This window comes from Cryptomeria japonica, chromosome 4 (genome assembly GCF_030272615.1).
Source record: "Cryptomeria japonica chromosome 4, Sugi_1.0, whole genome shotgun sequence".
Classification (NCBI taxonomy): domain Eukaryota; kingdom Viridiplantae; phylum Streptophyta; class Pinopsida; order Cupressales; family Cupressaceae; genus Cryptomeria; species Cryptomeria japonica.
Window position 1 is genome coordinate 352,956,896 of NC_081408.1, and position 27,805 is coordinate 352,984,700.

Consider the following 27,805-nt stretch of genomic DNA (forward strand, 5'->3'; position numbering starts at 1 on the left):
ATTGGAAGTAATGCTTAAGATACCTCCCATTGACAGGCAATGGGACGTCTTCCCCAGTTAAGGTCTTCAATTTGAACGCATTTTCTCCAAGAATCTTAGAGATTTGATAAGGGCCTTTCCATAGTCTATCAAATTTATCATGCTCTCCCTTCTTTTCGTGTGCTTTATCCCAGTATAAGACAAGATCCGAGATCCGGAACGCCTTGACTCTAGCTTGTCTATCGAACCATCTTTTGACAACTCCCTGATGCTTTGCAAAATTTTCCAATGCTTGATCTCTCTTTTCCTCAAGATTCAATAGTTGCGTTAATCGAGCTTGGACAACGTCGGTGTCCTCCATGTATTCTTGGATAAACCTTAAGGTTGGGATCCTAAGTTGCATAGGGAATACTGGGTCTTGACCATAAACTAGGAAGTAAGGTGAAATTCCTAACGCGTTCTTAGTCCTTATCCGATCTACCCAAAGGGCAAATCTCAGTTGGGTATGCCATTCTCTTGGACTTCTCTCCAACAATTTCTTGATTACATTGAGTAGGTTTTTGTTTGTCGACTCAGCTAACCCATTACCCTGAGGGTAATAATTGGATGAAAATTTAAGGGTTATACCGTACTCAAAAGCCCAATTTGAAAATCTCAATGATGTGAAGGCTGAGCCATTGTCGCAAACCAATGCATAAGGACACCCAAATCTTGTAATAATGTTTTCCTCAAGGAATTTAATTACGGCCTCAGTGGTGCATACCTTCAGAGCTTGAGCCTCCGACCATCTGGTACAATAGTTAGTAGCAGTGATGATATACTTGTGTTGTGTCGAGGATGCGGGGTTGATGACATTAATAAAATCCATTCCCCATTTTGCAAATGGTCTTGCTTCGATCACTGGATTGAGTGGCATGGCATGATTCTTCTCTCTGAAAGCAGCGACTTGGCAAGTGTGACAAGTCTTGACATGATCAAATGTATCTTTGAATAGTGTGGGCTAGTAATATCCTGCTCTCAGGATTTGATGGGCTGTGGCCAGGTTAGCACCATGTCCTGTACCAAACTTGGAGTGAAAATGTTCAATTATTTGTTTGGCTTCTTCTTTGCCAACACATCTTAGATATATTCCTTCGTGATTTCTGCGATATAGGACGGATCCTTGAAGCATATAATTCTGACATTTTAACCTCAATGCTCTCTTCTGAGTGGGTGTCATATGATCAGGACATCTGTGGTTGAGCAGGTAGGTCACAATTTCCTTGTACCATTCATCTGGAGTGACATCATCCAATTCATAAATTTGCTGGACTAACCCGGGCTCGTCAATTGCCAGTGTCTGAGCTAAAGCCTGCCCTCAAACAAGTTTCGTAGGCTGGATTTCAATATCAAATTCTTGAATAATGGCGACCCACTTGCCTCTTCTCTCTCCTAGTTCATTTTGCATGAGGAGGGTTTTTACGGCTGCATTTGGTACAATTGCATAAATTTTGGCCCTCAAGAGGTAATGTCTAAACTTTTTGATGGCTTTGACCAATGCATATGCCTGTTTTTCAATATTAGGATATCTGAGTTCCACATCTTTCAAGGGGGTACTCATGAATGCAATCGGGTTCTCGTTCCTCTCTTCACTCCTTTGGGTGAGAATAGCTGCACAAGTATATTCAGAGGCGAATGAATACAGGTAGAAGGGCTTCATGTAGTCAGGACTGATCAATACTGGAGCTTCTGCGATTGCTAACTTTATCTCTTCGAATGCTCTCTTGGCCTGTGCCGTCCATTCCATTTTGGCGTCCTTCTTCAACATCTCATTCAATGGCCCGACTATCTCGGCAAACCCTGTGATGAATTTTCTGACAAAATTGATTTTGCCAAAGAATGATTTGAGTTCCTTCTTACTGGCTAGCAGGTTGATGGTTGATATAGTTTTCACTCTATCAGGATCAATAGAGATTCCTTTTTCTGAAATGACATGTCCTAGTAGCTTCCCTTCTGTCACCCCAAATATGCATTTCTTAGGATTGAGAAAAACACCATATCTTTTGCACCTTTGGAAGACTTTTCTTAGATATCCACATGATCTTCCCTTTTCCTGGAGAATACTGTGATATCGTCCATGTATATGATGATGCATTTCCCAATCAAGTCTCTGAAAGCGATATCCATAGCTCTCTGAAAGGTGGCCCTGGCATTGATAAGTCCAAAAGGCATCCTTTTATATGCAAATGTTCCCCACTTGGTAGTGAAAGCGGTCTTCAATCGATCTTCGGGTTCAACCAATACTTGATTATAACCTGAATATCCATCCAGAAATGACGTCATTTGTGACCTGTTGACAATTTGCAATACTTCGTTTAGCGATGGCAGTGGATAATTATCCTTCTCTGAAGCTCGATTGAGATTTTTGAAATCGACACACAATCTGATCTCTCCATTCTTTTTCCTGACAGGAACCAGGTTGGTGACCCACGTCGAATGTCTTACTGGAAAGATGATTTTAGCTGAGAGCAACTTCTTAACCTCTTGATATATTAAAGGTTCCAGTAAAGGATTGATCGGCCTTTGTCTTTGTCTAAAAGGTTTGCTTCCTGGCTTCAAAGGGATTGTGTGAGTGATGATTGCAGTATCATACGTCTTGAGATCTTCATAGCTCCAAGCGATGACATCTGGGAAATCTCTTACATTTTTCAAGATACCATTTCTCTCTTGCGAAGTACAGGTCTTCCCAATGAACACATTCTTAACCTGTCTGTCATCACCAACATTGATTGTGTCGCACGCATTTCCTTCCATGCTATGGCTTTTCATCTTCCTCAATTTGTCGGGATCAAAGATTTTTTTTAACTCCACCATTCCTTTTGGAATAGTGTTTGTTTTCAAATTCAAAACTCCTTTTGCATCCAATTCTGCTCCTTCCACTTCCTCTTCATCAATGATTTGGGCTAGGAAGACATCCGTGTTGGTTAAGAAATCCAATATGTGCTTGTCGTCTTCGAAAACCTGAAAGTTGGTGATGTTGTCTGGGACTGAAGGTACTGAGGTCAGCTCTACTGTGAACTTTTTCAATCCTTCCATAGCTAATGGTACCAAAGAGCTGGCGACTTGTGCAAGAGAATTAGCCACTTGATTCTGATGTCTGTATATGGACTTAATATTGAAGGCCTCAAAACTTTCAATGAGATCCCAAATTCAATTTCGGTATCTAGTCAGCCTTTTGTCATGGCACACATACTGCCTTCTGATTTGCCTTATTACTATTTCTGAATCTCCATATACCTGCAGTATTTTAGCTTTCTTTCTGATAGCTAACAATAACCCATGAATTAAAGATTCATACTCAGCCACATTGTTGGTGCAAGGGAACTGTAGCCTATGGGCAGCAAGGTAGGTTTCTCCTGACAGACTGATCAATTCAAAGCCAGCTCCAGATCCTTGCTTGGATTTAGATCCATCGAACCTTAATGTCCACATTGGATTCCCTTGGTCTTCTGACTCTTGGACCTCTTGGCTTTCCACTGATGTGTCGGATAGAGTTTCATCTTCTGAAGAACTTTCAACTTCTGGGTCTTCAATTTCTTCTACAATCAATGTTCGTGGGACCCTCTTGTATACTTGGTCTAATACAGTCTTGCACATAGCACAAGATAATTCTAAATGGACGGCATTATGTATCCTACACCAGTTGGGGATGAATACCCACAAGCTTGTTTGTGAACTCTTTTGAAGTCCGCTCTGTTAGGAGCGTAGTCCGGTTAAAGACTTTACAATAAGGTTCTGTTAGGAACCGATCCGGCTGAGGATCACCCGGTTAAGGGATGGCTATATACCCTGTTAAAGGTTACCTTGCTAGAGGATTTAAAGCACTCAATGAACTTGAGTCACCTGGTTAGAGGATTTACAACAAAGTCTGTTAAAGCTACTTGGTCAAGGGATTTTCCTTCTGTTGAAATGGTTAGAAGATAACAGGTAAAACTCCGATCTGATAACAACACTACTTGCTAAGGCAAATCCTTTTCAGTGCCTCTCTTCTGCAATCACACTCTGCAGATTCCTCACTCTGGTTTGGCAAGAATCAAATCTCCAACACACGGACATAAACACAACTTTTGCCAACCATTACAATAAAAAAAATCATCGACCTTATAGACAACAATTAGGTCGGTAGCATAAACCCTAAACATTTAGGTTTTGCAATTACAAGCGGTCCAATCCTGACCGTCAAAAAGAATTACATCGAATGAAACGATCTAAGACAGATCTCAAGTCATTCTGCATCGTCCAATCTTCACCGCATCTGGAAATCAGTAACCCATCACACGTTCTTCACACACCGCTAAGAAAAATGCACATTCCCGAGGTAGACATTCAATGCATTCGATCTTCACGCGCAAGATCCTCAAAGAAATCCTTCACGTGCACACAACTGACGTGGCATCTAGATCCTCATCCTTATTTCTTAACTAACTCATCACAAAACATCATCGGCTGCACCGCAGAAGCCAAATCGCCAAACCGGAAACCCTCGAGCTAAACTGAGACTACAAACCGGTAGTCACACTGTGAACCCCGACACTGGTCCACTCCAACCCGGTTGGCTATAGCCGCTTCCAGTCTTCACACCGGTTCATACCGTTTCACCTATTGACATCAATGACAACATACATTATCACCGCTTCATGATATGCCAACACCATCACCATATGCCAACAATCTCCCCCTTTGGCATTGATGGCAATACTCAGTGAATCATTGCTTAGTAAAATATATATACGGGTTGACACATACCGGTTCAACTTAAAAGATCACCACCACCACCTGGACTGAATAGTGTGCACATTGCTCAATATCTTCTCCATCATATATCTTCTCCCCAAACAGTATATCTTCTCCCCCTTTGACAACAATTCCAAAGTGGAGGCATAAGCTTCCAAGCTCCACTATGCTGCTCCCCCTGTGGAGTAGCATCCTTCAACACATCAATCCTGTAAGATTTGACACTATAGTACTTGACTGATGTGGAGCACACATCTTTAATTTATTTCATGAAGGGGCAGAACCGCTAATTCACCTCTCAAATAGGTAAATGTAGTCTTCGGTAAGGTCTTAGTGAATATGTCTGCTAGCTGCTCCTTACTGGAAACATGTCTTAATACGACCTCTTTATTCTGAACCTTTTCTCTCAAGAAATGATACTTGAGCTCAAAATGCTTGGTCCTAGCATGCAATACCGAATTTTTGAAAATATTGATTGCACTAGTATTATCACAGAAAATACTCACCGGTTTAGATACAGTCACTTTGAAGCCATTCACTACATGCTTCATCCAGATTGCCTGAGTGCAGTTCATAAATGCTGCCACATACTCCGCTTCAGCTGTAGACTGGGAAATACAGCTCTGCTTCTTACTCGTCCACGAGATTAGTCTTCCACCAAGGAAGAACGCTCCACCGGTTGTGCTCTTCCGGTCGTCCACATTACCTGCCCAATCTACATCGGTAAACACTTTGAGATCAAAGTCACCATTATATGGATACCACAATCCATAATCAATTGTCCCTTTCAGATATCTAAGAATCCTCTTTACCGCTACCAAGTGAGATTCTCTTGGATTCTTCTGAAAACGAGCCACTATGCCTACTGCATGAGCAATATCCGGTCTCCTGAGCACCACATAGTGCAACTTACCGATCTTTGACAGGTACTCCTTCTCATTCACCAACGCTGTATCATCCTCCTTTGTTAGTTTGCAGCCGGTCACCATCGGTGTTCCAACCGGTTTGCTCTCCTCCATGCCAAAGGTCTTCAATACCTCTTTGATATACTTGGACTGGGTAATGAAGATACCCTCTTTCATTTGTTGAATTTGTAGACCAATGAAAACCTTTATCTCTCCAATCAGAGACATCTCAAACTCTTTTTTCATTTCACCTGCAAATGCATGACTCATTTCATCATCTCCTCCGAAGATTATGTCATCTACAAATACTTCACAGATCAGAATCTGATCACCTTCAGATTTTAGGTAGATGTTGTTGTCCTCACTTGTTCTCTGAAATCCTATCTTCATAAGATGAGAGTGTAACCGTTCATACCATGCCCTTGGTGCTTGTTTCAATCCATACAGGGCCTTGTGTAATCTACACACCATGTCACTATCTTCTGACAAAGCAAACCCATCCGGTTGCTCAATATACACTTCTTCTAGGATTCCATTCAAGAATGCAGACTTTACATCCATCTGGTATACCTTAAAACCTTTGAATGCTGCAAATGCAAGTGGCATTCAGACACCTTCCAATCTAGCCACTTGGGCAAAGGTTTCTCCATATTCTTCTCCTTCTTCCTGAGCATATCCCTTGCAAACAAGTCTTGCTTTGTTCCTTACCACTGTGCCTTCTTCATTCAACTTATTCCTGAAGACCCATTTGGTACCTATGACATTCTTGTGTTCCGGTCTGGGTACCAAGGACCATGTTGCATTCTTCTCTATCTGGTCCAACTCCTCTTCCATTGCCTTTATCTAGTCTTCATCGGTAAGTGCCTCTCTAGTGGTCTTAGGCTCAAATTCTGAAATATTGTTTGGAAATTGTTAAAAAAAACTTTTCCCTTGAACAAGTAGAAACTAATGCCATAGTTGATGAAACTTAAAATTTTGACAATTTAACTTGATTACCTCTATCATTTGAGGAGTTAGCTATTCCTTTAGGTGAAGCTTCTTTAATGGAAGTCCTTGTTGGCAAAGTCTATTATTATTTCTTTCTTGTTTTTATTATAGCTAATATAGACGAAAGTTTACAAATATGGCTTATACGAGCATTTGACTAAGACTTAGCTTTTCACAAGCATTCATATGACACTACTATATAGCTTCTTTTGAGCATTAACATTAGACTAATACTTAGCTCCTTTCAAACAACTATACTGGATAACCATGAGATTCAAGGATTCAAGTATGTCTCTCAAATAAAAATAATACGGTTTTAGCTTAAAATATTACTCAATACAAAAAATTCCTATGGGAACAACATTGTCTTCATTCTTGGTACATAGTTAAGGGCTTCAATTCTATGCCAAGCTGATTGTAAGCAGAGTTTTGAATTTATAGCAGGAAATATAGCAATTCAGTAATTTAAATTTTGGGGGCTATTTGGTTCCTATGCTCATAATTTGGGAATCCTAAAAAAAATTGTGTGCAATGGAAAAATACAGGAAAAGAATGCATGCAAAGGAAAAAGTTTGCAAAGGCTCACTCATGAAGGTAAAAAATATAAAATGTTTGCATGCAAAATTTATTCAAGGAAGGAACTAGAGAAGCATTTCAATCTTTTATGTAAGCACAGTTTGCATTTGCCTTGACAGTGGATGCAAATGTCTAGTGAAATTCTGATACCACTTGAAGTGTACCTGCATACAAAAGAAGGTATAACTATGGCTTGGTGGACATGCACACTCAAAAGAAAAGGATCGCATCTGCACATTCTAATAATAATGCTGGAAAAATTCTCCAAATAGATACTTATATTGATATGATTATTGCAAAAAGAGGACTAAACTCATATTAATAACAAAATTTTGCTTGCTACACAAGTTACTAATCAAATAGTAATACCCAATAGAGTGATGTCTAGACTCTACAACACATACAATGACAAAATAGGTACAATTTAATTATGTGACCATATTATAAAATATAAGCCTAAGACAAAATAACCCATTATGAATTGTCATATTTCTTGCTTTATAAATAATGGGCTTATGAACCAAATATCTCACAAAATGTTGTTTTTGGTATGTGACAACGGAGTTTGGAAATTATTGAAAATAAGCAAACAAATTTACTTCTCAAAATGCCATGTTTTAATTTCATTTCCTGGGAATTGTTACTAAAAAAGAGTAGAATCCATCCAAGACATTTTCCTTCAAGAAAAAAAGTTTCATTGGCATTTTTAAGAAACTCTTATTTATTAAATGATTGCATCATGGATTCTCTTTGTAAAAGTAGATAAGATTATGTTTTTCCACTGTCTACTAGAATGTATTCCATGTTCTTGTCGCTCTTTTACTACTAGATGTTTGTATTTTCTGAATTCTTAGCAGTGGCTGAAATGGTTGCTTTCTTTGATCCCTTTAATGGGAGATTTTTGTTAGTTGGATTTGCTATTTCTTCTGTTTTGTTGAAAATTTTAGTCCTGGTGATGGTAATTGTGAAAATAAATTTCATCTTTTTTGTATTCAAAATGGTTATTTATATGGAACTAAATAGGAGTACTATCATAATCCTTATAATCAGTGAATTATTCTGAGCGCTTGAGTGATGATGTATTTTTCAGGGAGGGAACTTTAAGCCAGATAAAGCTGAGCAAGATCATGCTTTGCTTCTACAGTTGTTGTTCTGGTTCAAACAATCTTTCAGGTTTCATTGCATGGTTTCTTGGTTTCCTCCTTATCATTTTTTATCAAATATTTTCTTTGCATATTCCTGAATTAAGTGATTCATGTGTTGCACCTGATAGACCTGGATATAATAAATGCAGATAGTTGGTATAGTTTTCTGTTATATCTTATTAACAATGCCATAGCTCTTGCTGTATGTGCAAAGTTTGTACTAAATTGTGTGCATCTTACTAACTCTTTGGCTGTAGAGTCACTTTGTTTTTCTCATTAGATCTACTTAAGAATAATCTTGCACTCATTGGATTGTTTATAATTTTCAGGACCTCAGATTGAAAGCAAATTTAATTGAATCATGAATCTCAAGGCTAAATGTAACGTTATTGTACCACTGAGGTTACAGAAGTCAGCAATTCAATAGGAAAAAGTATTTATGATCTTATACAGAATTTTTGTGCCTAGAGTTAAGTTGCATCATTAGTTTTGTGATGTTCTGTCTTAACAATTTGTATTTCTACTGATTCAAATCCGACCGGAGGAATGATGACTGGGATGCTACCTCAGCGTGTCTAGATTCAATGTACCTGACTCATCGAGGACGACACAAACTTCGAGGCACCTACCCTTGCTTCCTATTGGTCCTCACTCTTGGATTGTAATTTTCTCATTGGCTAAGGAAGTTTGTTGTAACAAACCCTAATTAGGGCTTCTATCTTGTAATCCTAGCTATTGGTTCTAAGTCAATCAGAGCCGTCTGTTTGTAAAGGGTTCTCTATATAAAGCCCTAGCTCCTTTTTTGTAAAGGTGAATAGTTGGATAATAGATAATAGTCGGTGAATAGTTAGAAATAGTGAATAGTCAGCTGATAGAATAGCAATTAGAGTAGATTAGGAGGACAAGGCAAGAAATTGTTGCCATTGATTGTAAATAAACTCCATTTTCATTGAAGTTATGGTGAAGTGTGTTGTTTCTTTGCAATGTGCATGGTCTCTTGTTGAATCTTCATTTTAGATGATAGATAATTAAATTGAATGAAAGAAGTTATTGAATGCACTCGCGTGGAATCCACCTAGTCCAAACCACTAGCCTTTTGTTGACGGTAAGTGCGCCTTGCGTGGTCAACTAGCATAGAACGAGCTTAATCCCGAGTCGTAACACCTCTGTTGTTCATGCATTATCTTGAATGGTGATCAGTATCTGATGGTGTACGATTTGAACATATTTGAAACATCCCTTAGAAGATCGCACTGAGTTGGTGTTGAATTGTTCAGCCTGATTGATGGTGAGACCCAGATCAGTAGGACTTCACCTAGTCATTCATCCATCTTCTTGCATTCTATGTCTTAGAGTAGACTCGCTAAACTCTGTACCTTTTGCCATTTCTTTATCTTCTAACCAGTAGATAGGACTTGAGTTCCAGTAAATCAGACGTTCAGGTCGTCGAAAGTAAGTCCCCTTGCGGTTCCAGCAAAATCACATCGTACCGCAAAGAGCTTAACCACACGTAGAGAACCTACATATCGGAACCTTGGAGTTACTCCGACTGATCCTTCGGCGAGATCTTCAGCAGTCGGGAAACTTTGTTCAAGAGAGGATAAGGTACCTTTAGGTATTTTATTCTGTGTTTGGTCGTGTACAAAAGACACATCAATAGAATTGGCGCTAGAAGGAGGGCATGATCGTGATAAACGCCTGAACAACTGATAGAATTAGGATGGCATGAAGGCGAATGCGAACTCTTGAATCCAAGGAAGATCAGTGGAAAGCCATCTTCAACGCCTAACGAGAGCTGGTACAGAGAAGGAAGGTGATCGCTGAGTCATCAATTGGACTTGCAAAGAAAGGAAGAGCTTTGCACAGCTGGAACCGGTTGAGCTTTCAATTTGAATATGAGATATTCAAGATCTCTCTTATTCCTGAAAATCCAAAAAAAAAGTAAAAGACCAAAAAATCCCAAAAAAGTGAAAAATAGAAAATTAAAAAAAAAAAAGAAAGATTTCTCGATGGAGCGACAACAGTTTCACAATGAGCAACAAGTTGATTTTCCTCAGCTTTGGTGGAGATTAAATACATAGCTTTATCCATGCCGATTGTCCGAGTTTGCAAGGCCAGGGCAGTGTCTATCCATGAGACAAATGAACATGATGAAATGCATTGCTTGAAATAGTTATCAAGGATGGAATTGGCAGCGCAGGGAAAAATCTTCTTTTGGGATGTCCCCAGGCCAGAAGCAGAAGAAGACAGTTTCAGCATCCCAGAAAGCAGAGATCCTCTTCTAAGCTTCTTGTGGATGATCAAGAGTCAGCTTATTTTGAATGGTGAAATACGTTTAGAGAACATATTAATTCCATTGTGGTGTAGGATTCATAATGCACCTCACTCTGAATTTACCTGCTTAGTATGTGAAATGGCCATCAATCAAGTCAGAAATCAGTTTGGAATGCCAACTTTGTCCAAGGAAGAGTGTATTGTGAACAGATCTTGGGGTGCACATCTCGCAGCTGAATTCAGGAGAACCTATGAACAAGACATTGCTCCAGCACCTGATTGTGAGGACTAGTTGTACGTTGACGATACAAATGCACTTGATAAACAATGTATTACAGTGGATAGCTCACCATGCCTTGCACCTGAAGAAAAATACCATGTGACGAAAGTTGAAGAAGCAATTGAGAATGCTCAAACAGTAATAAGGGAAGATCAAAATGCCAAGCAAACAATCAAAGGAGAAGATGAATCATTCCTTGACGAATTCTCACTCATGCTACAGAAGGAAATCCTTGAGAATGAAATACTAGAGGTTTCAAGTAGCATCCTTGAAGAGGACAATCAAGTTGACATATTGAATGAAGAGCTACGAATCATCATAAGTGAGCCCAGGTATGAAGAACAATTCAAAGGGGGGCTTAAAGATTTCATCACCATCATACTATTTGAGGAAGCACTGAAGGACCATATAGAGGAAGCACAAGTGGAATCACTGCCAAATTTTTTTCAAGATAAACAAGCTATGGTGAGTGATGCGATCCATCACCAATTGTGACCTCCCGAGACATCGCTCGGGGATGAGACATCACCTGAGATTATCTTTGATCAACTAGAGGAAATGTTTGAGGCTCAATCCATCAGGGAGTACTTGTTTTTTGACGATATGCTCACAAAATTCCATGAAGATGCTTGGTTTATGCAAGATGTCTCAATGAAAACAGAGAATGTTGAGCTATTCGAAGGGGCACTGAGCTTGTTTCAAGAGGAACTTCCAAATCAAAGTCAACATATTGTGGATGCTCGTGGAATGGTTCATCGTCAATGGCAACCTCCTGAAGCAGCCAGTGACCTCGCTTCCGACAAGGCAGTTCCATCTGAGCCTGAAATATGCCAGGTTGTCTCTTTCCTTAATCCTAGCCTTGAAAGTTATTATGATTTTGATTATGGGGGTTTTGGGAAAAAAACTTGCATTTGGATTGATCATGGTCCTAACGAATTACGTTAGTTGATCATTTTAAGTGAAAACTTGCTTGAGTATGAGAAATGCATGGTGAGAGTTTGCTTTTCTGTATTTAAGGATGAATTTGCTCGACTGAGAACCATCACTTTTGCCATGCTTCTGTTGCACAGCCTGAGAAATCATGTAAAGTCATGTACATATTTCACTTCTTTGAGTCGTGTTGAGTCTGGGAGTCTTGTATATAGCTTTTAGAGTAGGTTTTCCTTTCGTGTGTTTTAGCTTAGAGGTCTTTTGAGCCTTGTTCTTAATTTGCCTTGAGTCATTTGACTCATGATCTTGAGTGGCTTAGGTAGTTTAGTTGTTTGCTTTCTTTAGACAGTTTGCTTTTTGGTGTGCGCTTTAGCTTAGTTTGTTTTGGGTCGGTCTGTTGGTTGGTTTGTTGTCGGTTAGTTTAGTTTAGGTGTCCTGAGTGGGAGCCTCCATCTTGTGAGGAAGGTGTCTGTGTTGTTGCTCACACATTGGCATTATCTTGGATCTTATGTTAGACTCATTTCTCAGATATCTATTTATGAAGTGCTTTGAATCCGAGGTTATTCTTCTTCAACTTTATCATCTGATTAGGACTTGTGCTTGACTTGGAAGAGAATCATCTTCTGTGTCTTGATGCCGACATCTATTGATTACTATATCTTTATACATTAATAGACTTCGAGTCATTATGGTTTTCAGGCAAAGTTGTGATTAGTGAAAAATCTAAAGTCTGGCTTCAGCGCCACCGCAATCCTCAAAACCTAGTAAGCTTCACTGCTTACGAGCCAAAGGAATTGACGGAATGAAAAAGCAATATCAAAAAGAAAAAATGAGAAAATGAAAGAGAAAATTCAAGAAAAAATGAAATGAAATGAAATATCAAAATTGGCTAATGGGAATATGTGAGTAACTCAATCAGGGCTATGGACGCCTGGCTGGCAATGGAGCAATGTTTGTGAGATTGCAGCGATAACCTCGTTGGGACTATAGATGTTTGACTGGCAGCGAGGCTCTATCCAAGATGCTTATGAAGTTTAGTTATATTGCGTAGCCGATCACAGAACCTGAAGGTCATAATTGTCTTGTCGAGAGGAATGAATACACTTGCACACACCTGGGTAATCAAAGACTAAGTGTCTTGATCTGGTTAAGGATTCTCCTTCCATTTTGAGTACATTTTCTAATCTCTTGATAAGTTGGGTTGAATTTTCCAGAGGTTTTAAGGGTCGACTGAGTCTTTATCTCTGAAATGTTCAGGAACATTTATTCAAGGTGGCGCTAGATGTTGTGACGTATTCACACATCGCCCCATTGCAAATGGGGACCCCTACTTTTTTTGCTTTCTGGGGTTTGTTTTCTAGGTTTTTAGGGTTTTGTCTGTTAGCCTTTGCATGCTGAGTGTTGCCAGAGGGATCACTAGGATGGCAGGCTCTGCTTGAGCCAGGGGGAGTCAACAGGTACTCCAAGTTAGGGTTTCTTTGAAAGTCTTCCTTAGGACAAGGTTTTGCTCTTGTTGCTAATTGTGTCTTGTTTGAGTTTGAGGAGGTCAATGAAGCTTGATGAGTGAATATCATCCTTTAAGGTCTGAATTAAGTCAAATTGGTGAGTGATGAAGTCTGGAATGTCATCTTGATCTTCAAATGTCCTGAAATTTGGCTGTCTGGAATGTCATCCTGATCCTGAAATTTGTTGGAGGTCCGAAACCACTCTCAAACATCCTGATAGTATATATGGAATATAACTTGAAGTATAAGAACTTATACATAAATGTTATATTCCATATATGAATCCTGACGGAGAGACCAAAATGTCAAATTTCGCTCCTGACCCTTCCAAAGGGTCCAGAGCGAAATTCTCCATAAGACATTCTACTTTGACCCAAACTTAGAACTAACTCATTCCCAGGCATTATTGAGGGCAAAACACTTGTTTGGATGAAGAAATGTGAGAAATGAAGTCAAGATTTGAGCCTAAATGTGAATTTCGCTCCTAACCCTTCCAAAGGGTCCAGAGCGAAATTCTCCCTAGACACCTTTTTTCCTCTTTGTTTGCACACAAACCTAGTTCCTTGGGCGTAGTTGGAAGGAGAATGATGTATCTTTGCCTTTTGAGTTGATAGAATGTGAAAGAATGGAGGATTTTTGACCAAAACAAGAATTTCGCTCTTGACCCTTCCAAAGGGTCCAGAGCGAAATTCATTTTTTCTCCATTTTGCTCTTTAACTTGACCAAGTTTGGAGCTTCTAAGGCATGGTTTGGAAGACTTGGATGCATATTTTCCTTGGAGAGGAGGTTTGATGCGATGAAATGGTGAAAATAAACCTAGAATGGAAATTTCGCTCCTGACCCTTCCAAAGGGTCCAAAGCGAAATTCCCTATAGGTCATGTCCTTGGCCTAGGTCCAGAGCGAAAATCCTCATTTGACCCTCTATTTTGCCTAGGACATTGGAAAGACCTTGTTTTGAGCTAAGTAAGTGGCAAATAGACTTGATGGTGATAAGGAGAAATTGGTTAAATCAAGTTTGAAGTGAGTTGAGGAGGAAAGAGGTGTGAAATCAACCCAAAACTTGAATTTCGCTCCTAACCCTTCCAAAGGGTCCAGAGCGAAATTCTTAGAAGACACCCACTTCTTCCTTGACTAGACCAAGATTTTAGTTTGTAAGGCATATTGAGAAGGTTTTGACATGTTCTTGCCTTAGGAAGTGAATGGAAGCATCAAAATGTGAAGATTTTGTTCAAGATCAAGAATTTCGCTCCTGACCCTTCTAGAGGGTCCAGAGCGAAATTCTTGCGAACACCTATTTTTCCTTTAGAGGAGGTCAAGTCCTTGGTCTTTATGGCATGGATGGAAGTGAGATAACATGTCTTTGGCTTTTGAGGTGGTTTGGAGTTGAAGAAATGAAGAATCAAGCCTAGAACATGATTTTCGCTCTTGACCCTTCCTAAGGGTCCAGAGCGAAAATCTCCATGGACCTCATTTTCTTCCTTGTCTGGCCAAGTTCTTAGTGTCCAAGGCATGTTGGAGGGTAGATTGGTATGTTCTTGCCTTGAGAGGTAGTTGGACGCATTGAAAGATGAAGATTTTGCCTAGAACAAGAAATTCTTGATAAACCTCTTTTGCTTCCATGTTTAGGCCCCAAACCTTGTTCCTTGGGCGAAGAGTGGTGTATTTTTACCTTGCAAAGAAGATTGGAGTTGAAAAGATGAAGAGTCAAGCCTAGAGTTCAAATTTCGCTCCTGACCCTTCCAGAGGGTCCAGGGCGAAATTTCACAAAACCACTCTTTTCTCTCAATTTTATGCTAAGTCAAGTATGGGCTAGGGTAAATTAAGATGGGAGATGTCTTTAGGCATGACTTTGACTTGTTGGTGATCTTCAAACTTGAAGGTATTGAGCAAAAACATGAATTTCGCTCCTGACCCTTCCGAAGGGTCCAAAGCAAAATTCTTAAAATCACCTATTTTCCCTTTAAAGCAAGTCAAGTCTTTGGTTGTTATGGCTTGGATGGGTGTGAGGTGGCGTGACCTTGCCTTCAAAGATGAATTGAAGTGAGAGGAATGAAGGAATAAGCTCAAAATAAGAAATTCTCTCCTGACCCTTCCAAAGGGTCCAGAGCGAAATTCCTTAAAACACCCTTTTCCTTTCATTTTTATGCCAAGCTAAGCTTAGACCAAGGTTGGAGAAGTTGAGGGATGCCCCTAGGATTGCCCTTGAATGGATTGTTGCCTCCAAAAATGAAGATTCTAAGCTTGGACAAGGATTTCACTCCTGACCCTTCCACAGGGTCCAGGGCGAAATCCCTTATAGGTCCTATCCTTGGCCATGTTTTTTAGTGAAATTCTCCTTTTAACCATTTTTGAGGCCAAGTAAATGTTGTCAAGCAAGTTGAGAGATGGATTCCTAGGCTTTGGAGAAGAGAAGGCTAACATATGCTTGTCTTAGAGGCATTTTGAAACAATAAAATGGTGGAATTTAAGCTTAGTCAAGAGTTTCGCTCTTGACCCTTCCAAAGGGTCCAGAGCGAAATTCTTCAAACCACCTATTTTCTCCTTGTGTGAAGCCAAGACTTTGATTCCTAGGGCGTGGTTGAAGGTGGAGTGATGTTATTTTGCCTTGTAAGATGAATTGAAGTAAAGGAAATGAAGGATCAAGCCTAAAACTAGAAATTCGCTCCTGACCCTTCCAGATTGTCTAGGGCGAAATTCACAAAATGTCCTTTTTCTTTCAAATTTGTGCTAGGCCAAGACCGTGATCAAGGTAGATTGGGCTTAAAGATTGCCACAAGCATGCCTTAGAGGGGATTGTGAGTGAAAGAAGTGAGTATCTTGAGCTAAGGGAAGAAATTCGCTCTTGACCCTTCCTAAGGGTCTAGGGCGAAATTCTCTATTTTACCTAACTTGCTCATGATGAAGGTCAAGGCATGGATTCCTAGGCTTTGGACAAGAGAAAGATAACATATGCTTGTCTTGGAGGCATTTTGAATCAATAAAATGATGGAATTTGAGCTTAAACAAGAATTTCGCTCTTGACCCTTCCAGAGGGTCCAGGGCGAAATTTTATGGGGCCTGTCCCTGGGAAGGATTTCAAGAGAACTTCATTTTGATAACTCTTATTGATGATTTAAGGTAGAAAATGCTATGTTAAGTGAATTTATTACGTATTCTTAATCATCTTTTGGTTTTTTTTGCAGATGGGAGGAGACCAAGCCAGGACAAGGACGACCTCTTCCAGTCCATCATCATCAATGACGTCACACAAGTAGAAAGGGAGGACTCAAGGTGCTTTGAAGCATTGGAAGACTAGGGGTGTTCAAGTAGTTCAAGTTAGCCTCAAATCCTCATTCTACCACAAGATGACAAAGAAAGGCTTTGCCAGCACTTCAAGGCGAGATATGCTACTGGAGAAGGAAAACTTGACAATAAGGAAGCCTGGTCAAACAAAGGAAGTACATCATTCATCAAAGCACATCAAGGACAGAGGACGATCAACCAAGTCACAAGCATTAGGCAAGGTGGCATCCCAGTCATCATTCCTCCGATCGGATTGGTCCACCTCAGCATGTCCAGATTCAATGTACCTGACTCATTGGAGGCGGCACAAACTTCGATGTACCTACCCCTGCTTCTTATTGGTCCTCGCCCTTGGAATGTAATTTTCTAATTGGCTAAGGAAGGTTGTTGTAACAAACCCTAATTAGGGTTTCTATCTTGCAATCCTAGCCATTGGTTCTAAGTCAATCAGAGTCGTCAATTTGTAAAGGGCTCTCTATATAAAGCCCTGGCTCCTCATTTGTAAAGGTTAATAGTTAATAGTGGGTGAATAGTTAGAAATAGTGAATAGTCAGTTGATAGAATAGCAATTAGAGTAGATTAAGAGGACAAGGCAAGAAATTGTTGCCATTAATTGTAAATAAACTCCATTTTCATTAAAGTTATGGTGAAGTGTGTTGTTTCTTTGCAATATGCATGGTCTCTTGTTGAATCTTCATTTTAGATGATAGATAATTAAATTGAATGAAAGAAGTTATTGAATGCACTCGCATGGAATCCACCTAGTCCAAACCACTAGCCTTTTGTTGACTGTAAGAGTGCCTTGCGTGGTCAACTAGCATAGAACGAGCTTAATCCCGAGTCATAGCACCTCTATTCTTCACGCATTATCTTGAATGGTGATCAGTATCTGATGGTGTACGATTTGGACATATTTGAAACATCCCTTAGAAGATCGGACTGAGTTGGTGTTGAATTGTTCAACCTGATGGTGAGACCCAGCCCAGTAGGATTCCACCTAGTCATTCATCCATCTTCTCGCATTCTAGGTCTTAGAGTAGACTTCCTGAACCTTGTATCTTTTGCCATTTCTTTATCTTCCAGTTAGTAAATAGGACTTGTCATTCCAGCAAATTAGACGTTCAAGTCGTTGACAATAAGTCCCTTTGTGATTCCAGCAAATCACATCTTACGGCAAGAGCTTATCCACACGTAGAGAACCTACATATCAGATTCTTGGATTTACTCTGATTGATCCTTCGGCGAGATCTTCAGCAGTCGGGAAACTTTGTTCAAGAGAGGATAAGGTACCTTTAGGTATTTTATTCTGTGTTTGGTCGTGTACAAAAGGCAACTGATCATAATATTTCCATACTGGTATAAGCAAGCGGTCACCCTTGGTAGAAAGATTAGGAAAATGCCTAAGCGATGCTGCCAAGTACACCAAATATGAGTTCATGTAGACAGTCATGGTGGAAGAGACTGCTGAAAGTTTTTCACACAAGTCATCGCTGATGACTTCTCCCCATGATATATGATGGGACTGCCTTATGAACATGATGAACTGGTACATCCAGGGCTCAAAAACATTAGAATGTTCAAGGCCCATTATCCTGCTGAGGAGGGTTACGATGTCTCCTATTTCCCATTTGAAGTCACAACGGTACAACTTAGCCCACCTTGAGAAGGCGGCTCGTGGCTCATGGATCCATTTGTTGATATGTTGTTTATAGTCTTTTTCCCTTTTCACATAATACTCAACTCCACTCTCTTTGGAGATTTCCATGTAAACAGGTGCGAGAGGTATTCTGAAGACTTTCTCAATTGTGTCTGCATCAAGGTGGATTATTGCTTCGCCATCATCATTTTTAATGATTCTTGTCTCCTTGTCAAAGTGATTGGCGCAAGCGAGAACAAATTCAGGTTCTAGGGCAGCCACTAGGAAAGAAGATGCGTGATGTATATGGATGTCCAATAGCCGCTGCATATTGCTATCTTGTGGATCCTCAACCCTCTTGAAAAATTCTGACACATCCACATGCCCTATTTCTTTATCTCTTATGCGATCCGAAGGAGAGGAAACTTGGGAAGGCGCAACTTCGTTTCGGTACTTGTCATATTTGTACTTCATCTTTTTTGGAATTGGTGATGACGGCAAATCTGACATTGATGGACAACCTGGAATACTGTGATGAAGACTTAAAAGTGTTAAGGCAACATCATATTCAGCTGCAACTAACATTTTTCCTTCGTCTAATAGGAAAAATTTTGACTCTTGAACTTCATGACTGTGAGAGAAAGAGGGGAAATAAATGGAAATGGGGGAATCTTGACTTTGAACAATTTCGGATCTTGGGGAAATTTTTGCAAGTATACAAGTTGGAAAGGGCATACATGCAATCGGATTTTTAAAACCCGAATGCAAGTACACTTGTAAATTTGCAAATGGAGAAATGGATGGAAAACGAGAATTAGACTTGCGGAAAATGACGAAAATGGAAAGTACGGATATGGGTGACATGAATGGATAAAAATGGGAAAATCCGGGAATGTCATTTTCATGAAAATGGGAAGAACTTTTCAACATGTAATCCGGTTCTTAAAACCCGATTTTGAAAGGAAGGGTATTTCACATCTTTTCAACTTGGAATTTTAATAAAAAATGGTTAAATTCTTTAACCATAAGGGAAGAACAAAGATTTCCAGCCAACTTGTAATCGGGATTTAAAATCCCGAATACAAGTAAAGAGGGAAAAAGGGGAAGAACAATGCAATCCAAAAATTGCTTATGAAGGGGGAAAATTTCTCTCACAAAACCAATTTTTGGGGCAAGAACAAAATATTTATAAATAAAAATTAGAAAGAAAAACTAAGAAAAGAAGAAAATAAGAAAATGAAACAAGAAAAGAAAAGAAATCATACCTTTTCAAACTGAAAATGCCTCTCCAAAAGATGCAACAATCTTGGAATGAAGAAGACAATCCATTAAATAGAGACAATCCACAATGTCAAACCCTAGCCACGTTTTATAAAAACGCTACTTGCATAAAAACGTGGTGTCAAATGCAAGGGAAATGGCGTGGAAAGTGGCATAAACTCTTTCTAACCTCAACGCCTTAGCATACCAAGCGAAAACGATTTAGGATATTGCTGATTCGTGGCATCCTTGAAGGAGAAAAACGTGGTTTTTACCAAAAACGTGTTTTCTGTTATAAACCAAGAAACCAGTAATCTTAACCTCCAAATGGCGTGAAAGATGTCTACAAATGCATTAAAATAGGAAGGAATCCTAAACGCCTTCTACCTCCAAAAATTTCTCCACAAAAACTTGATTAAAATCCTCAAAAAACGTTTTTCCTTGCTGGTCGGGTTTTTTGAAAAGAATAACAAGTTCGAATTAGCATGAATTGGAGAAAATCGGGTTTTTGGGATGCAATAACAAGTTTAAAATTGCACTTTTTCATTAATAAGGCAAAAATTGGGTTTTTAAAATGTAATTACATGTTTAAAATCCTAAAAAATGCACTTTACAGAGAAAATCGGGTTTTTTGGACCAAATAGCAGGTTTTAAATGTCACTTTTCTCATTCCTAGGCAAAATCGGGTTTTGGAGAGAGATGTGAAAGTTTAAAATCACTTGTAAAGGGAAAATAAAATCCCTACAACAAGTTATAATTCACTTGCACACATGTAATAGGGGTTTCAAATCCCTATTACAAGCAAAAACCATTAAAGTAGGGGTTTTAGAAAAGAATTACAAGTTTACTTGTAAGTTAACCAAAAAATCCCTATTTTAATTGAAAAAGCCAAAAAGCATCAAGGGGGAAATAAAAAGCAAATTACAAGTTTTTATTTTTCAATAAAGTGCGCTTGTAATTAGCTAAAAATTTCCCTACAAAGACCAAAACAATGGAAATCATTAAAACTTGCAGTTCAAGGAAAATTCTCCACTTGCAGTCAGGGAGAAAAAACCCGAAATTGAAGGAAAGACATATCAAACGAATCCAGAATGCGACGAAATTCGAAATGTAGTTCCAGGATGGACTGAGGATTACGCCAGTCCAAGGATTAGTCGAAATTTTGCCTCAGGAAGCGTGCCATAGAGTAAATTTTTCATTTTTTCACAAAAAATTTATGTAATGGTCCTTCATTTTTGAAAACAAAAATGAGGACAACAAAGCTATCTTTGGATGTGTGGTGTAAGAATATAGTATTGCAAGATTCATGGTTCTCATACACCAAGTTGCATACTGTGTTCCACATGGTTTGGCATCAAGGACGGTGCAAAAGAGAAATCTATCTTTGAATGTTGAGCACTTTGTCAAAAAATCCTTTTATGATCTCCAAGAACGAAGTACAAAGGAAATTGCTTTTCACCGTCTAATGCCAACAAAATATGTCATTAGATGCTCATGTAGAGAACCATTGCCAATTGGTTCTAGCGCAAAAGTGCTGGATAACCAAGATAGGAAACCTGTAACCATAATCTCAAGACCGAGCATATCAGTATAGCAATGCAATATCATCCATTTAATAACTCCACCATTATAATTGATTTAAAAATGAAGGGTAGAGTTATTAATATGAATAAATAAAACAAATGAATATTATTACAATGAATGCTTGTGTAGAGATAATTTGAAGCAGTCATCGGTGAGGAGGGACCTCAAAGAGATCAATTTGGATCGGTCAGCAAGAGTAAACACAACGGAAACACATAGATAGGATGGAGGCAATGCAGATTAGATTGTTTTATTGCATGAAATTTGATTACATCCAACCGATAACAACCGGGTTACAACATACCGGCTCATAGGCCTGGTAGAATAGGTCACAACCGAGACCTTGAATCTTATGATCTATCTTCTACGCACAGTCTAGCTACTTGGTTCTCTGATTGAGTCCCATTCTAATGCGTAATTACAAATGTATATATCGATCCAAAGGATCCAGTTGGCCCAAAAGGGATCAAAACCCGAAGAACAAGACCTAACGTTTAAAATAAACAAGGCCGGCCTCCGCCAAGAGATTCCTCTAGAAAATCCAAAGGATGAAACGTAGATCGCGGGAAAGGTCGGCCACACGCCAAGGAACATCGAAATCAACGCCCAAGGCTCTGCAAGCTTCGGAATGGGGTCCGGTAGATCACCAGAACAGGTCCAGGCAACCGGTAACAAAGGAACAATCGGTAACAGGAAATTGTCATGGAAATCGGAAGCGATATCTTGCTGGAAAATGATCCAAATGCGGTGCGGTCTGGAAGAAAGAAAGATGATCAAGTCTTCAAGTAGAATCCAACTACATGGGATTCGATGAGCCAAAACTGGGATACACAGAAAGGAAAACTGAAACTGCAAATAGAAAACAAAACAGAAAGGAAAATGTTTTTGGTTGATGCAAGATTGCAATGAACCGGGGATTCTCTTGCATCAGACATTCGGGGTTATTGAAAAAGTGAGCCTCTCACTTTGCCGGGGTCAGAGGGAAACCAAGGTGGTCTGCCTCTGTGTGAGATATCCAAGATGAATCTTCAACTAGTCTGTCCTTCCACTTCACAAGATATTCTTTATACCGACTACTCTGGGTACTACACCCAATCCTACTTTCCAAAATCTCTTACAATCTGATCCGGTTCCTTCCGAGGCAACTGTTTCTCCAAGTCTGTAACATTGTCCTCACTGAATTCTGGTTCATGATACTCATGAAGATTTGCAATGTTGAATATAGGTGAAATACTTAGACTATCCTGTAACTCCACTTCATATGCATTTCTAGAACTGAACTTCCTCAAAATCCTGCAAGGTCCAAACTTCTTCATCTGCAACTTGTTATAAGTTCCAACCGAGAATCTCTCTTTTCTTAGATATACCATCACTTCATTGCCAATTTCAAATTCCTTATGTCTCTTCTTCTCATCTGCCTTCTTCGTATACTTGTTGTTCATGTCTTCCAAATGCTGCTTAACCTGAATATGCAATGCTGCCATGTGATCTGCAAAGTCTTCTGCTTCTAAACTTCTCTGGTCTTCACTGCTAATATCTCTCAATTTTGATATACCTCTAGGATGCACTTTGGTAACAATCTCAAAAGGTGTTCTTCTGGTACTTCTATTCACTGAATTGTTGTAGGAAAACTCTGCTTGTTCAAGGATTAAATCCCAACCTCCGGTTTTATCTCCCACTAAACATCTCAACAAATTTCCCAAACTCCGGTTAACAACTTTTGTCTGTCCGTCAGTCTGTGGATGAAAAGTAGAACTGAACTTCAAATCTGTCTTCATCTTCTTCCAAAGTGTTCTCCAAAAATAGCCAACAAACTTAGTATCTCTATTTGAAACTATGCTCCTAGGTAATCCATGCAATCTCACTACTTCCTTGAAAAATAGGTCTTCTATATGCAATGCATCTGATGTCTTCTTACAAGGTATGAAATGAGCCATCTTCGAGAATCTATCCACTACCACAAATATAGAATCATTCCCTCCCAGTGTCTTAGGAAATCCAAGTACAAAATCCATGCTTATATCCTCCCAAGGTCTTATCGGTACTGTCAAAGGTTTGTACAATCCCACATTCTGACTACTACCTTTTGTAACTTGACAAACTCTACAACTCTACACATATCTCTTAATATCCTTATGAATCTGGGGCCAAAAGTACTGCTCACTCACCAATGCTACTGTTTTGTCAATGCCAAAATGTCCAGCTAAACCTCCACTGTGTTTCTCCTTTATTAGGTTCTCCCTCATAGAACTCTTAGGTATGCACAACTGAACTCCTCTGAATAACATCCCATCCTGAATGAAATAATCCAACCATTTGCTTCTGTCTACCATAACCGGTTCTCTACATGCTTTTCAAGGTTCTACAAAATCTGGGTCTTCATCATACAAGGTCTTCAAATCTTCAGATCTTCAAATCCTAATACTGTCACTCTCATCTTTGTCAGCAAATTCCTTCTCCTACTCAATGCATCAACAACTTTGTTAGATTTCCCACTTCTATGCTTCAACACAAAGGTGTAACTCTGCAAGAATTCTACCCATCTCATATGTCTTTGATTCAACTTACTCTGACTGTTCAAATACTGCAAAGCTTGATGATCTGTATACAACACAAACTCCTTAGGCAATAAGTAATGTCTCCATTTCTTCAATGCTTGAACTATGGCATAAAATTCCTGATCATACATTGAATATCTCCTCCGGGCATCATTCAATTTCTCATTGAAATAGGCTACTGCTCTTCCTTCTTGACTCAAGACTGCTCCTATTGTTGTTCCACTTGCATCACAATCCACTTGAAATACTTTATTGAAATCCTGTAAAACTAACACAGGCTGCTCAGTCACTTTCTGCTTCAGCAGTTCAAAACTTTGTTTGCTCCGGTGGTCCACTTGAATTCCTTCTGATCTCCTCTCATGGTCTCAGTCATAGGGTTACAAACTGAATTGAAATTTTTGATAAACTTTCGGTAAAAGCTAGCCAATCCATGAAATGATATTACCTCTCCAATGCTTTTCGGTGTAGGCCACTCAACAATTGCTTTCACTTTCTTAGGGTCCATCTTCAAACCATCCTCAGATTTCACAACTCCCAAATAGACTAACTCATCCTTCATGAAAATACACTTCTTGATATTGATCAACAACTTCTCTTCTCTCAATCTTTGCAAAACTTGTCTTAACTGCAACAAATGCTCCTCTTTTGGCTTACTGAAAATTAGAATGTCATCCAAATACACAATAACAAACTTACCCAAGAATTTCTTCAATACCTCATTCATCAGTCTCATGAAAGTACTCGGTGCATTAGTCAATCCAAAAGGCATCGCCAACCATTCATACAACCCTTTATTTGTCTTAAATGCTGTCTTCAACTCATCACCTTCTCTGATCCTGATCTGATGATATCCACTCTTCATCTATCTTTGTAAAGTATCTGGCTCCACTCAAACAGTCCATTATGTCATCCATTGTAGGCAAAGGAAACCGGTATTTCACTGTGATCTTGTTTATTGCTCTTGAATTGGTACACATCTTCCATTCTCCATTCTTCTTAGGTGCTAATATTGCTGGTATTGCACAAGGGCTTAGACTCTCCCTGATCAAACCTTTCTTCAACAAGTCCTGCACTTGTTTATTCAGTTCCTCATTCTCTACCGGTGTCAACCGGTGTGTAGCTTTGTTAGGCAAACTAGCTCCGGGAACCAAGTCCATGCAATGACTAATACTTCTCACAGGTGGCAATCCATTAGGTACATTATCTAAAATGATGTCCTCATATTCTATCAGCAAATATCTTATCTCTTCCGGGTGTCCTCCTTCCGGTTCCGGTCTCTCAGTCTTCCTAGGAATTAAGGCAAAACACACAATTCTCATGTCTCAGCCCATCTAGGAATTTCCTTCCATCTACTAAACAGATTCTAGCATTCGTACAGACTTCATTCTTCAAAGGTTCCTCCAAAGGCAACAAGGTTTGCTTCATCCCATTGGCCACAATAGTGTGTGTATTCTTCCTCCCATCATGTATTGCCTGTCTATAAAACTGCCAAGGTCTACCCAACAAAAGATGACAAATATCCATAGGCATAATATCACATAAGACTTCATCATGATAATTCCCAATTTTCAATTTCACCAAACATTGTTCTCTTACTAACAACTTATGTTCATCCTGAATTCATGCTATCTGATAAGGCTTAGGGTGTTTCAATCTCTCCAATTTCAACTTATTCACCATCTCTTCTAAAACAAGATTATCTGAACTACCACTATCAACAACAACTTTACAACACTTATTGGATACCTTACATCTGGTCTTGAACAAATTCTTCCTCTGCAAGGGCTCTTCATTTCCTCCGGTATGACACAAAGCTCTCCTCATCACCAACAGTTCTCCATCTTCCGGTTTAGAGTCTGATTCGGTGGGATTTTCTTCCACTACTGCTGCTCTTCCGATAGTTTTTGTCTTCTTACACTCGAATGCACGATATCCTTCTCCTCCACACTTAAAGAAGGTTCCTCTGAATGTCCTCTTGTCTTGTCTTCCAAAGTTCTCATTCCGGTAACCATCTAGTTCTCTCCTCCGGTAGAAATTTCTATCATCCTTCCGGTATGAATTATCTTCTTTGCTCACTTCTTTGGTCTTGTTCTAATCTGTATTGGTTCCTCTTCCTCCTTGAAATCTTCCTCCGGTAAACCTTCCACCTCTACCTCTTTGTCTCTGTTCATGTCTTTTGTTTAACTTCTCTTCTGCCTTTAGGGCATACTGGTAAGCCTCTTCAACACTCTCCAATTTGATCATTCTGAGTTCGTCTTGTATAGACATTTGCAATCCAGTCAAATATCTTGCAACTTGTTCAACTTCATCATGAACATGTCCAGATCTGATATTCAAATTGTAAAATGCTTCAGTGTACTCCTTCAACACTAGATTCCTTCTGTGTTAAATTCTGCAACTTCCGGAACAAATCCACTTGATAATTCGCCGACACAAACTTTGACTTCAACTTAGCAATCATCCGATCCGATGTCTTAATCTTCTCTTTACCTCTTCTTTGTCTATCAACTTGCAAATGCTCCCACCAAAGAGATGCATGACCTTTCAACCGGGTACAAGAATATTTCACCTTCCTCTCTTCTGCAGTGTTTTCGAAATCAAAATACTTCTCCGTCTCCGAGATCCAATCCATCAATTCATTTGAATCCAACTTCCCATCATATTCCGGTGGGGTCAAATGAGGTTTAGTGTTCGCCCTACTCAAAACCCTCAAAAACCTTTCCTTATCTGGATCAACCGCCGGTAGGTTTCCTTGTTTTGCTGGGGCTTCTTCTCCTTCATCTTCACTTACATCTTCAATATGTTGGCCTCTTCTCTGGGCTGTCTCCACGACTTCTAACCGGGCTGCTATTCCTCGCAACATCTCCATCACAACAGGGTCTGTATTCCCGTGTGCTCCTCCATTCCTAGCTCCTGTTCGCGCCATCATTCATGGTAGTCCTCTGCAGCTGTAGGTCGGATCCGCAATCCGCCACCCTACAACAAAATTTTGGGACACACAACCTCCAGAACAAAACTTCACTCTGATACCACTTGAAGCAGTCACCGGTGAGGAGGGACCTCAAAGAGATCAATCCAGACCGGTCAACAAGAGTAAACACAACGGAAACACATAGATAGGATGGAGGCAATGCAGATTAGATTGTTTTATTGCATGAAATTTGATTACATCCAACTGGTAACAACCGGGTTACAACATACCGGCTCACAGGTCCGGTACAATAGGTCACAACCGAGACCTTGAATCTTATGATCTATCTTCTACGCACAGTCTAGCTACTTGGTTCTTTGATTGATTCCCATTCTCATGTGTAATTACAAATATATATATCGATCCAAACGATCTAGTCAGCCCAAAAGGGATCAAAACCCGAAGAACAAGACCTAACCTGCAAAATAAACAAGGTCGGCCTCCACCAAGAGATTCCTCCGGAAAATCCAAATGATGAAATGTAGATTGCGGGAAAAGGTCGGCCACACGCTAAGGAACATCGAAATCAACACCCAAGGCTCCGTAAGCTTCGGAATGGGTTCCGATAGATTATTAGAATAGGTCCAGGCAATTGGTAACAAGAAACGGTCATGGAAACCGGTTGCGATATCTTCCGGAAAATGATCCAAATGCGATGCGGTCTGGAAGCAAGAAAGATGATCAAGTCTTCATGTAGAATCCAACTCCACAGGATCCGGTGAGCCAAAACCGGGACACACAGAAAGGAAAACTGAAACTGGAAACAGAAAACAAAACAAAAAGGAAAATGTTTTTGGTTGATGCAAGATTGCAATGAACCGGGGATGCTCCTGCATCATAATTCATTTCCAATTAACACAAGAATGTATACCTTGATTTGGTCCAATGCGCACTCGAGTGTTTTTTTAAGAAGAACCAATGAAACAATCAATGAAGACATGATAAAAAATCAACAAAAGATTTCCAAAATTGAAGGGACTTTCCCCCAACTTAACTTCATACTAAAAAAGCATGAGGACAATAGGATAATCCAAAAAATCAAGAAAGACAATGATATAACAACACCTTGAGCCTTTTTTAATGAACAATAATTCTTTGTAGTGTTTTTGGTATGGTCATTAATGCATTCAAACCCATCTAGTTGTGCTTAATTATGAAA

The 27,805-nt window shown here is 39.5% G+C and overlaps 1 protein-coding gene across 2 annotated transcripts in view; it reads left to right on the forward strand.

The window, feature by feature from the left end:
• Window positions 1-27,805, forward strand: part of LOC131063638 (peptide-N(4)-(N-acetyl-beta-glucosaminyl)asparagine amidase) — a 200,048-nt gene that overhangs the window by 36,154 nt on the left and 136,089 nt on the right. The window contains exons 3-4 of one of the 2 annotated variants that reach the window (XM_057997529.2): window positions 7,190-7,238; window positions 8,311-8,393. In XM_057997529.2, the coding sequence (XP_057853512.1) occupies window positions 7,190-7,238; window positions 8,311-8,393 (132 nt within the window). The remainder of the gene's footprint in view (window positions 1-7,189; window positions 7,239-8,310; window positions 8,394-27,805) is intronic. The other variant, XM_057997528.2, reaches the window with a different exon arrangement.